The 13299-nt window shown below is 39.8% G+C and overlaps 1 protein-coding gene across 2 annotated transcripts; it reads right to left on the bottom strand.

Annotated features, from left to right (window-relative positions):
• Nucleotides 1-2487: 2487 nt before the first annotated feature.
• LOC105059356 (large ribosomal subunit protein mL101 (rPPR4)) lies at nucleotides 2488-6557 on the bottom strand. 2 transcript variants are annotated; one of them, XM_073250195.1, is made up of 2 exons: nucleotides 6060-6557; nucleotides 2488-3643 (listed from the first exon to the last, which is right to left on the bottom strand). In XM_073250195.1, the coding sequence occupies exons 1-2, from the start codon at nucleotides 6336-6338 to the stop codon at nucleotides 2657-2659; spliced, it is 1266 nt and encodes a 421-aa protein (XP_073106296.1). In that variant the 5' UTR covers nucleotides 6339-6557; the 3' UTR covers nucleotides 2488-2656. The 2 variants fall into 2 exon arrangements, with proteins under 2 accessions (XP_073106296.1, XP_010940923.1); XM_010942621.4 differs by having other exon boundaries at nucleotides 2488-3664; nucleotides 6060-6550.
• Nucleotides 6558-13299: the final 6742 nt, after the last annotated feature.

Genomic DNA, 13299 nt, shown 5'->3' with positions numbered 1-13299 from the left:
TTTTATATTTTGATTCTATAGGCTGCACTCATTCTAGGCTGATGTGATCACTCATTTGTACCAAAAAAAAAAATATCTAAGGTTTTTCGATCATAGTCTAAAATAATGACTGTTATAACGGTCTTTAATAAATAATATTATTACAATATATCTGTAATGGCAGTAAAATAACAGTTTTTTTCTTTTCTTATTTCAATATTTGGATTGTTGGCTCCATAAAATATAATTTCTTACCATGAATTCTATGGCAAGTATAAAGAATAATGCTTTGTTTGGTCAACAATGAAAAATATTTTATGTGATTGATAATGATTTAGGCAAATGATGAAACATTTTTTTTTTGTTACTGACATTTTTTTATAATAATAATAGCAATAAGATATTTAAATGATCATTATTTAAATTAAAAAACTCAATCTGTATATCTTTAAAAGAAAAATGGTGTTATTGAAAACCTTGGTTTTGATTCAGGAGTTCATCATCTCCGATTTTGTGAGTACTTCAGCATGATCTGAGCACAGCTTTGCTTGATTTGGTTGGTTTACTGTGCTTGTTTCTCCTCAATTCATGAGTTCATGTTAGAAATTTAATCTATTCATCAAAAAAAAGATTCTGGTTGCTACATAATACAAGCTATTGAGGAAAAAAAGAGGGACTCCTCATGTTAATACCTATATCAATCAATAGATCTGCATAAGCTAAATCCTTATTTTCTAACCTTGGTTGATTTCTTTCTTAATCTCTCAGTTGTAGCTCTGATTATTTCCTAGATTCTTTCATTGCACCACTTAGCATATTTTCGATTGTAGAAGCCAGGATTTCTTCCCAAGTCTTATGTTGTTTGAAATTTACAAACATTTCTTGCTTGCATCCTTCAACCAAATAAATGTATCTTTAACACAATAGAAAAAATCCCAGTGGACATTTAGTAACCACATATCGATAGATCAATAGACTCCGTTCGATAAGACATCGTGGCTCCATTTAGCATTGCTTTAGGATGTCAAAAAGCACTTCTTAGAGGGCCAAAAGCATTTTTTGAATGATTGAGATGTTTGTTAAAAATTCACAAATAACTTTCTACTTCATCCAAAAAGTTTAGAAAAAAAAAAAAACTATTGGAAAAAAGCTCAAATTTGGAACTTTAATACAAACTTTACTTGAGATGTATTGGGAAGTCTTTTCTTTTCTAAGATGGGCATAAAAGCTCACCAACATACTTGAGTTTGAGCCCCCACAATAAAAGTTTTCTTAAAAATTAATTAAAAATACTTTTATTACCATAAACATTTAAATTGGTATCTTTTTATTACTATAATCATACAATTAAGAATGTTGAGTTCCAACTTTATGATAATGAGGAGGATCTACTCTCTACTCGTCGTTTCAGGATTGATGAACCATAGAAAAAAAAAAAAAAAAAAAAAGGAGTGTGGAATAGAGTCATACATTGAATAACCTTGTGATCATATTGCGACTGTTGCTGTGATTTATTAATTTATTTATTTAAAGTATTGTGCTGGCAACATAGATATTGAGAAATGTTGGTAAACGTTTATCTTGCTACTATGATTGTAAATATATGAACAATTTTATTATGGATGATCAAAATTATATAATTATATTGCTACTAGAATCAAGAACTACTGAGTTTGCTATCATAATATTTCTTATAACTTGATAATTACCCAAAAATAATCCTGTTATTTATTATATTATTGAGATTAAAATATAAATATGATTTATAAATTAATAACACTTTAAAATAACAATTTTTGATATAATAATAATAATAACAATATAATATAGTGGGAAAAGTATAATAACATTATACTATATTACAGAAAAATCATATAAATATCATTATTATATTTCAATTATTACATTATAATATTATTATATTATTATATTATAATAATATTATAATAATATTATAAAACTATTATTATAATTTATTTTAATATAAAATTTATTATTTACCATATTATGCAGACTAAAAAATCAAATAAATAGTTTATAAATTAAGCATATTTTATAATAACAATGTTGATAGTAAAAGTAATTAAATAAGTGAAAGTACTAATATATTATTCTTTATTATTATTTTCTAATACTAAAAATATTTTTTCAATTTGATTATCAAACAGATGTTAACTTCCACGTCATCTCATAAAATGTAGTAAACAAACAATAAAAAATAAAAAATTCACTGGCAAAAGCTCTTCATACGAAACCCTACGACCTCCAACATTGCCAAAGAGAGCCTACATTGAATATAAATCATAGCCAAGCTCCATTGGTAACCTATCGTGCTCATTATGACTGGGTGGTCACTTTGCTTTGCAACCAGACATTCTAGATTCAAGACTTGCAAGTTACATCCCTAATTGGGTTATTGGTATCTCCCTCTCTCTTAAGCCAAAAAAAAAAAAAAGGAAAAAGGAAAAAAGGTCATAATTATACATATAACGTAAACTAATTCCAGAATGCATGAGTAAGATTTTTTTTATTGGCATTAGGTGCTCTAAATACTCCAAAAAGAATTCATAATACAGATCAAATTAGGATTGGAATCACCTTGAATATTGTGGATACCTCAGATTAAAAGAAAAAGGATAAAAAGAAAACATTTCTGAGCCACATGCTTTCCCACAATTCAGGAAACATCACCTGTTTCTATAGTTTTCAACTGCCCTTTCTTCACAATAGAAGTTGCAAGCTTTGAATATTTTTGAGCCAACTCTAATTTACGGTTCTTCAAATAATGATCTATAAACAGCACAAAAGTGTGCTCATCAGACCATTCACCCATTTGGTCAGCCTTTTCCTGGAGCAATTTGGCTTCATCCACCATCCCCCTTCTTAAGTATGCACCTATGAGTATGTTCACCAGTCTTATATCATAGTTCACGCAGCCAGATTCCCACTCCTCGGAGCATTGCTTCAGTCCATCCATATCATCGAGTTTCCTAAGAGCCTCAAGCATGATGAGATAGTTCATGTTGGTAGGCCTTGGAACCCTGGCTTTAAGCAAATTCCAGACCCTTTTGACCTCTGATAGATTACCAGCTGCAGCATATAAGCTTATAAGCAAACGGAATGATGACAAATCATGGCTGCCCATGACTAATTCAGCCTTCTTGAGGGCAACCTCAGCTTTCTCAAAAAGGCCAGCCGAGTTATAGAGCCAAGCTAGATGGCAATATGTAAGACAATCTGAGGCACCTTGACTTTCCATTTCCTGTGTAACTCTCTCAACAGAGACTATGTCACTCATTGAGGCATAGCTTTTCATTATGATCCTATACGTACAGCTATCTGGCAGGACATTACTCGCCTTCATTTCCTGGAATAAGATTGGGACCTTTTCCAGCTGGCCTAACTTCATATAAAGGCTCATTAGGTTGTTATAGATGAGAACATGAGATGCAAACTTCCGTTCCTTCATTTTCTCTAAGAGGGCAATGGCCCTGTCCGTCATTCTCCCTGAACAGTAACAACTGAAAAGAGCTCCGTAGGTTCGCCGGTTCTTGGCAGGTTCCGGGAGGTTTGAAAAATACTCCTCTGCTGATCTTATTCCCTTGACTTTTGATATAAGATCTATGCGTACTGCATGGTAGCCATTTGGTGTTTCCATACCTCTCTTTTCCATCCAATGCATCATCTATCAAGAAGTCAGTCACAAATAAAAATAGCCGTTCATGCACAATAACCTTAAGAATCGTAAAAATTTAGAATTAAACAACGAAAAATTAAACAAAAAAGGATGGATAGCAATGACAAATCAGTTCTATTTAGCAATGACAAATCAGTACTAGTTTCAAAAGAAGACAGATATATAGATATAACATATATACTATTTTCAAACAATTTATACATGCAGTAGTAGTGGTTCCAAAATTGTTTTGACATTAGAAAAAGGAGCACCAATAAATAAATATGACCACAACATTTAAAAAAAAAAAAGAAAGAAAAAAAAAAAGATAATCTATGATAAAAGAATACTTCCTCGTTAACTTCCCTCAAATCCAAGTTTCCTAAAATGAAGAAGCAATAGATGTTGCATAGAATGGGAATCTGTAAATCTTTCCATAAATTTTCCCTTTTTATTTGTAATATATGTTTCTCCCTGCCCAATATAGATTGCTTTGCACTCAAAAGATCCTAAAACAATATGGTGATCTTGCATGTCCCAAATATGTGATTTCACAACAACAAAATTTAAAAATCACATTCCTATTTCCTTTCACAGCCTAAAAATCAAATAGACAACAAGAAAACTTTATAAGACAAGGTATACGTTAGCAATGTCTCAAAACATAAAAATCACATGCAGATGTGACAAGACATTCAACGATAAAAGGCATGTCTCGAGAAACACGTATAATGTACTGGCCCAAATGGATTTTGCTAATTAGGAGAACAGATCAAGTGAACAGCAAACTAAGGCATATTTAAATTCATTCAAAGTGCAGACAGCTAAAGTCAACAGGAGTTGGAACATGCAATCGAATGTGAAGGAACATCAAAATTAATCGGACAATATGATGTGAGGGGGGAATATATGATGTGCTTAGAAAGCCAACAGGTTAAAAATGAAATGCCCTCAGATACTTGGTCCTGGAATCTAAAGGCCTAAGAGGCAGTCAACAAAATGAAGGCTGAATACAAGAAATTGAAAATCTATAGAAGAGCAAGAAGTAAAAAAATTTCAAAGAGCGAATGAATATAAAGGATGAAGAATGTGGTGTTTGGTACAGGTGATAATAGATATGCAAGCCAATAAACATAGCAACAGGGAAAACAAATCACATCGATGCCATGCATAAGGATCATTTTGGGAAGAATAATAAAACCATGGACAGATGGAGCATATGAGGCTCATGCAATGGGGCTAGAAAGTAAATACAAAAGGGATGACAGAGGTAGAGACAGTATAAGAGGTTTATAACCATACAATTGCATAAAGGAGTCCTAGAAAGAATGGAGTGCAACTACAAAACCAGGTGGTATACAAATTGAAGTATAAGGGCTGGTGGAGTAAACCAGGTTGGCTTTACTGATGCTGTTAGAGACAGAGAGCTACAGAGAGAGGTAAAAATTTGTTTGGAGAATCAGAAAAATCACAATGTACCAACCAATAGAACAGAGACATATGAGACATCCATACTTGTTAATTATCAGCTGCTGTATGGAGCTACATGAGGGTACCAAACATAGTCTAATTTATTTATTTGTTTACTACTTCACACAGTCTACAAAAGGGTACACCATTAAGAGAACATTTCATGCTTCCATGGCATCTAATGCATAGCAAGAAAAATTTCTTGAGCTCCAACCTGTTATATATCTGTTCTTCAGATATAAATAGTTTAGCTTTTTTTTCACTCCCGAAAGTATAGTGTACAAAGTGACTCATGTTTTACTTTCAGGGAGAGAAGCCACAGTCACCACTTCATATATGATAGCAAATGTAGCATCCATGAAGAAATCAGGGAACTCTATTCAATACAAAATGACATCCAAAGGGGCATGACTATATTACCATCCTTCTAGTAATTATTAAGTTTGTAATCATAATTACAAGTAACAAAATAAACTATTTTACAGTTGTTTTAATTTGATAAACAAGCTAACCTTGACTCACTTCATCCACATTTAAGCAATAACTTTCTAAACAGACAATCCACCTATAAACTACCCGCAAATACACGTAACAAACTCTAAATATGAGATAATCACGCTGAAAACTAAATAAGCATGATACAAAAGCACAAACACTTGACCACAGAAATATATGATGTCAGACCTCAGACACGTCAAAAAATGGACCAGTCCAAATATCAAAAAGAACCTTCCCCAATTCTGAGTTATCGAAACAAACTCCAACCAAATGAAAGATAGCTTGAAATTAAAATACTGATGTAGATCATATCGCACTTGTAACATAACCAAAAAAATACCCATACAATTCGAGCATGCAACACCTATCAAGGGTAAGTTCAAGCAAACAAGACGATCTGAGACCAAAAAACAGCTTTTTTGAGGATTGGGCTCACCTCGAGGGCGTGCTCGTGGCGGCGGTACTTGCGGAGCTCGCGGATGTGCTTCATAAGCCAGAGTGCCGTCATCCTCCACCCTTCCATCTCCCATTGATCCAGCGTCGCCGTCACGCTCCCCTCCGGGGCGCCGCCTAGTACCGACAGCCGGCGGTAGAGTGGCTTCCATTCCGCCTCCTCTCTCGCCGCCTGGGTCTTCAACTCCGCCGCCGATGCGGTGGTGAGCCTTCTGAGCACCGCCGTCCACCATGGCGGCGCATGCATCGGGCTCTTCCCCATGGTCCTTGCAGCGAGGTAGGGTTCTGGTTCGGTTCGGTGAGAGGGCAAGGTAGGAGAAACCCTAGCTCTGGGTCATTTCGGGGAGGTTGGAAAGGGGAGAGAGGAGAACGATTTTATTGGAGAGGACCCGGAGGGAGGAGCGAGACGTGCCGCCGTTTGGTTTGGCGCTTCGCCGACCGACTATGGCGAGGACAGGAGCAAGTGGGCCGAGCGGGATTGCTCGAAGAAAATTGGACCGGTTCGAAGGTGGATGGGATCGGAGCTTGACGTTACCGTGCGTTGGACCGGGTCGAGCCAGGTTACATAAGGAGAAGTTATATCCCGCACCATGCGCACCATACCAACAGTATATCATAGAAACAAATGATATAAAGATGCGACGGAGACAATCTAAGACAAGCATAGGATGGATAGAATCCCTAAAATTGAGATGCATGATTGATGGGATGCACTGCCATATAGTGTTTATAGTGTAGGATATAAGATACGTACCCCAATCATAAGATTGAAGATTTTTATCTTAAGTGAAAAGTCTTGAATCCGTATTTTTCTTTCTTTGATATCTTGAATTTTTACATTTTAAATTTTGAGCCGTTAACAATCGAAGATTTGCTCAAAAATCTCTTTTAAAGTATAAAATTTTTAAACTTCATGAACAAAATGAAATAATAACTTTCAAATCTAAAAAAACTGCAAATGTGCCTTTAGTATTTTCTAGAAAAAAAAGAATTTAATTGTTTATAATCCTCGTTCCTTGCATTGGTCATTTTTTTAAAGTATGTAGCCCCCTCAACACCTTGTATTGGTGATTCCTAAATGTTCGTGGCACAGTAGCACCCCTCTATATACAAAAGGAAGGGGGAAAAAACAGGAGAAACATTTAGCCTTTTTTAAAGTTAAATCTTGAATTTTCTATTTAAAGCTAAATCAACTGGAGAATGAAATAAAAAAGCAGTCTTGTCAAAAAGAAAAGCATACGAGGGATGTGAAAAGGTTGTTGGAGAAGATAGAGATGAATTTTTTTTTTTTATTGATTTGTATGATTCTTTTAGAAAGAAAAGAAATCATTGTACCAACAAAATCACAGGCCAGCGGCCATTTGACCCATCCGAGGCTACCAGAAGACCTTTTTCAATCTACTGCATCGTTTTTTTTTTTTTTTTTCATTAAGAGGAGTGCTCCACATCATTCAAATATAAATACATCCAAAAAAAAATTAAAAAGTAAATTATCACTGAATGCTCAGTGAAAAGATGCGGCACCAATAGCTTCATCTCTATCTTTACTAAAAAAAAAAGCTTCACCTCTATCATCCCTTTATCAATAGTGATCTCTTCAATTCTTACATCAAGAAGAACCTACATTTAGCTTGGCTCCACAGCTTCCGTTGCCTGATGGAGCACCCCTTTGGAAAGATGGGTTGGATAAAAGAAACAGTAGATGAAAAAGAGGCACTCAGAGGAGAAGGCCTTCCCCAAAAAAATTATATTAATCAAAACTATAGTTTATGTACAATAGTGTATTGGAATGATTTGGATGAAATAGAAGATGTGATGAAGGAAGAATGAAAGTTGATACTTTGAAGAGTGAGAGGGAGGGTGCATTAGTAGAGGAACTATCCTTGAGCTTGAGAAATCTCTATCGACTGTATATCAGGCAATTTTGAAATTTCAAAACATCCTCCCTATTGGTCACCAATGTCCAATTAGTCAGAAGAAAAAGAATTTTTTTTACTGTTTCAATTAATTCTGCTCTTTTCAGATATACCAACAAACTATTGCAATCAGCAATCCAACTGGACACCTTATGTTCGTTGGAATGTTTTGCCTCCATGAGCTCCAAAATTGGTGATAGTTGTCTGAGAATGATATGGCTCTTGGCTAGCTGAGTTTTTTCAAGAATGTACTCCAGGGTGGTGGCTATGGCTGACAAGGGAAGAGCCACAGTGACAGCCACCACTCCTTGTTGGAGCTGCACAGGGAGGTGAAGACATGGGTTTGAGCAGTGCAGGGACAGCCACAATAGCCCTAATAGACAGAGCACAAGATCTCACCAGCAGAGTTGAAGAAGCTTCGGTGGTATTTCACAAAGGTTCTTGAGTTTTCGGAGGAGGATATGGCAGCAGCATGGAAACCATGGGAGGATATCTCCATCTTGATATGCAGCATCGGCCAGCGGGTGCCGTCGGAGTAGGTGGCAGAGTTTAAAGATCGGGGTAAGCTAGCATATGACTCGGAGGCCTTCGCCCTAGCAGAAGATCACCACCTAATCCGGTTTTAAGCAATGGTGAACTGTAAGGGGATTCTTTATGGTGGGCCATGGTTTGTCATCGGACAGTTGCTAGGGGTTGAGCCATGGGTGCTGAGTTTCATCTCGGGGGTGAAGCAAGTCCAGAGAGTAATGGTTTGGGTTCGGCTGCCAGGGTTGCCTATGGAGTTTTGGGGTTCTAAAATGCTAAGAGGGATTATGATAGAGGTCGACAAACTGGTGGCGGTGAACGAGTTCACGGACCGCTACCGAAAGATGGGGTCACACGGTTCCATGTAGAACTCGATGCAGTGGAACCCTTAAAGCCGGGAGTCCTCATTCAAGGAGATCAAGGGATTTTTTGGCAAGCTTTTGTTTGTGAAAATATTCCAGCCATCTGCTATCGATGTGGCCAAATGGGGTATGTTGATGAGGACTGTACATTCCCATTGAAGAAGAAGACGGAAGGCAGTCGGGTGCTTCAGTCGGAGAACTTCTTGATTTCCCCAATGGTGGTGGAGGGGGAAGTGGCGATGAGTGACAAGGCATCCACCATCACCCAACCATGGATGGGCCCATGGATGGCGACTTTCAGGATCTAGTTGCCATGATCGATCAAGGTTTCGATGAAGCATAAGGGAACGGAGGACTCCAACCCCGACTCCTCGGCCCCCAGCTCCTCTTCGTCGCATCCCAATTCTCCTCAGCAAACAGAAAGCTCTCTAGGATCACTATCGGACTCCGACGAGTGGCAAAAGCCGACCAAGATTTTTCGATGGCGGTCACCGACAAAGGGTAAGGCTAACTTCGGTGCTGATCGGGTCAAGGCAGGTGAGTCCGACTCTGGATTCAAGGTGCTATCTGAGTTGGGCTTGGATCTGGATGCTATGAAGCTGGGCCTGGTAGAAAGTCTAGGCCCAAGAGACCAATACATAGTTGAGACGACTGGGCTATCCCTAAAACAAGCTAGGAGCCTAGCCCAGTATGCAAACCCGGCCTCAGCCCAAGGAGGGGAGGTGGGCCTGGAGGTGGATTAGGAAGCTAGCCCATGCGTGGGTCTCTAGGCCATGAACCAATCATCGAGGGGAAGGGCAATGCTACGGAGATCGCAGTATCCCCAACGCCTGAAGCTTCCTTGCCGAAGGGAGGCAGGCCTGATCGGCACCACCAGCAGACATCACCGGTAGGGGAGGGGGGTGTTTCTGATGGTGATGGAGCCGGGAGCAAAGAGGGTTCTCCGCCAGCCAGTGGGCGAGCGATAAGAAATGGGGGTGAGCAATAAGCGAGAGCAATAGGAGAGTCAGAGTCACCTTCAATCGTCAACGATCCATCCCCAGTAGTGCTGAAACAGGTAGATCAGATGGAAAAAATCGATGGAATAGGAGAGATGGAAGCAGGAGAGTTTGTGGGCCACAAGGAAGCCATGGGCTGGTTCAAAACATCCCTATGCATTATGGAAGCTCAGCTGGACAGCAAGGATGTTTGTGGGGTATGTGGAGATGGTGGTGTGATGCTAGAGGAGTCCATGCCGGATTCGCCCTCGTCCCATCAGTCTCACCCATGAAGATTCTCATTTGGAATATTCGGAGAGTGAAAAAGCTATCTTTTTGCTCCACCTTCAGAACACTCATACGGCAACACAGTCCAAAAATTTGTGTCTTGATGGAAACTAGATTGTCGAGGCCTAATGTAGCCCATGCTCATTATTGCTTCCCAACCAACTGGGGGTTCTATGCTATAGAGTCCCAAGGTCTGTTGGGGGGCATTATTGTTATTTGGCATACTGGAGTTATTGTAATGGATGTGTTCCACCATTGTAATCAGCAAGTTAGTGTTGTTATCATTGAAATAAATGGATTTACTTGGCTCTAGTCCGATATATATGCTAGTACTGAGTATAGGGAAAGAAGGATCATGTGGCATAAGGTGGCTAGCCTAACTGATCAAGGGATTCCTATGGTCATATCTGGCTACTTCAATTGTATTACTAGTCTGGAGGACAAAAGGAGGGGTAGGCCTTTTGTGGAGGATGTGGGCTCCAGGAAGTTCAAAGAGTTCATCCAATCTATCGGTCTTATGGACCTTGGCTTTATGGGATAGAGGTTTACCTAGTGCAACAACTGCTTTGGTGCTCCTCGAGTGTGGGAGAGGATTGACAAGATGTTTGCTACGACTCGCTAGATTCAGCACTATCCCACCCATCTTGTACACCACCTTCTGAGGATTGCCACTGATTATTGCCTGTTGTTGTTGGTCACCAATATCTCCTCTTTTCACTGAAGCCCATTTCGATTTGAGAAGTTTCAGCTCTCTTACCTCAGATCTTGAGCAATTGTTAGGGAGGTTTGAAGATTACCTATCCGAGGTAATGCCAGGTATCGTATGATCAGGAGATTGGAGTTGATGAGGAGGCATCTGCTAAGATAGAATAGGATCGAGGTTGGTAATATATTCAAGAGACTCAAGGCTGTTGAGGCCTCTTTCTTGGCACTCCAGTAGTGGAGGATCACGAGAAAAACTTGCGAAGGCTGAGTTGACTAACCTGAAGGGCTTATTGTCCATCCATCACTCCTTTCTACAACAACAAAAAATACTCTGGAGGTAGAAGTCCAAGATGCAATGGATTAGAGATAGAAATCGAAATATAAGGTTCTTTCATCAGTCCACCATCATCTGGCGATATAGGAATCGGATCTGGACAATCAGAAGTAATGCAGGGCAGTGGTTGACCATTGAAGAGGAGATCAGATAGGAGATTGTTTAGTTCTTCAAATCCTGCTAGACAGTGCCGCTAGGGGGGCCTAGACTACTTTTCTCCCTTATGGAGTGGTGGTCACATGGGAGAAAAATAGGGGTCTAGTCGAGGATGTATCCGAGAAAGAGGTTAGGAGAGCTCTTCAGACCATGACTGAGGACAAAGCCCCAGGTCCCAATAGTTTTTCTCCGCTCTTCTTCAGGAGATACTAACCACTCATCTAGTCTGAGGTGGTTGCGGCGGTGCAGGAGTTCTTTACCATCAATCAAATACCGAGGCTGTGAAAGTAGACATTCATTGTCCTGATCCTGAAGAGACAGGATGCTTCGAAGCCCAACCATTTCAGATCGATTGACTTATGTACTACCCTCTATAAAATCTATGCTAAGTTGATGGTATGTAGGATGAAGCCCATTCTTCTTCGCTTGATTTATCCGAAGTAGGAGGCATTTATTTATGGATGCAGTATTTCTGATAATGTTCTTATTGTCCAAAAGTTCATGCACGATCTTCGACGAACCAACCCCCCATCATGGCCTGATGGTGATCCAGCTTGATATGGAGCATGCTTATAATCGTATGAGTTGGGATTTTTTGGAGAGGGCCTTGATGGATCGGCTTTCCACCGACATAGATCAGCTGGATTTTGGCTTGTGTTTGGGGTCCTTCCTTTGCCATCCTGCTCTATGGGACATTTCAGATTTCTTTTGCTTCACGATCAAACTATGCCAAGGTTGTCTCCTATCCCCATATCTCTTCATTATCTATGCTGACACTCTCTCATGAGGTATTCATAGTATGATCAGAGGGCCGACCATAGACCCCTATATGCCGGCACCCAGTGCCCAATTGATCTCTCACCCCCTCTTTATAGATGATTGTTTGCTAATCGATTGGGTTTTTATCCAGAACGCGATTAGCTTTTGAAAGATTTTGGAGAAGTACTATGTAGTGTCAGGCCAGAAGATCAACCTCCTCAAATCGATGATTGTGTTTAGTCCGAGGATGCCGGCTCAGTAATGGCTTGCAATCAGGGATATTCTCGAAATTGGGGAGCATAGTAGGATCTCGCAGTATTGAGGTGTTCCTATCACTAAGCACAGACCGAGGAGGGCGAAGTGTGTGGATATCAAGCGAGTGATCCGAGAGTTGGTGGGATGGGTGGCAAGCTTATGCACTATCCATGATGGGGCAGGCCACCCTAATGAGGTTTGTTCTCAACTCCATTCTTATTTACCTTCTCTCACACAGTTCTTTCTAGAGCCCTGATGGCGAGATTGGAGCAGCTCTTTCGGAGCTTTCTATGGGGATCTCACTCGAAAGGAGGGGGAGGCATCCATTTGCTTGCTTGAGATGTGGTTTGCCAGCCTTTGAGAAAGGTTGGCCTGGGCATCCAGTTTTTAGCTACAAAGAGGGAGGTCCTGATCATGAGATATGTTGTCTGGCTTCTGCTCAGTCCGAATTCTCTATGGAGCTCGATCATGATGGCTAAGTATGGTCTATGGCCTGCCAGGGGTGAGGTTCATCCTAGATATAGTGCCTTCTTCTTATGAAGAGAGATCTGCATCCGCATACCTGATGTCTTTCCCCAAATGAGATGGCTAGTGGGAGACGGACACTCTGTCGGTGTCCTACATGATGTATGGATTAGAGATCTGCCAATCAGTCAGTGATCGACCTTTATCAGTGTGGAGATGACGAACTCCATGACAGTTGTGGATCTTCTTCATACTGACAGTGGGGGGTGGGATCCGACAACCGTGTCCCATCTATTTGGCAAGTAGTTAGGGGAGTGGGTATCGTCCCTTGCGACTCCCATCTTCAACAAGCCAAACGTCAGGGTTTGGGAACACTCCTACACTCCGATGGCTATGACGACTGACCTCTACTAGATTTATCAGAGGGAGTCCTTCAAACATAGGAATGTTAGGTAGATCTAGAGGATTGGAGTGCATCCTA

This window comes from Elaeis guineensis, chromosome 16, assembly GCF_000442705.2.
Source record: "Elaeis guineensis isolate ETL-2024a chromosome 16, EG11, whole genome shotgun sequence".
Classification (NCBI taxonomy): Eukaryota; Viridiplantae; Streptophyta; class Magnoliopsida; order Arecales; family Arecaceae; genus Elaeis; species Elaeis guineensis.
This window is presented reverse-complemented; position numbering and strand designations above follow the sequence as displayed.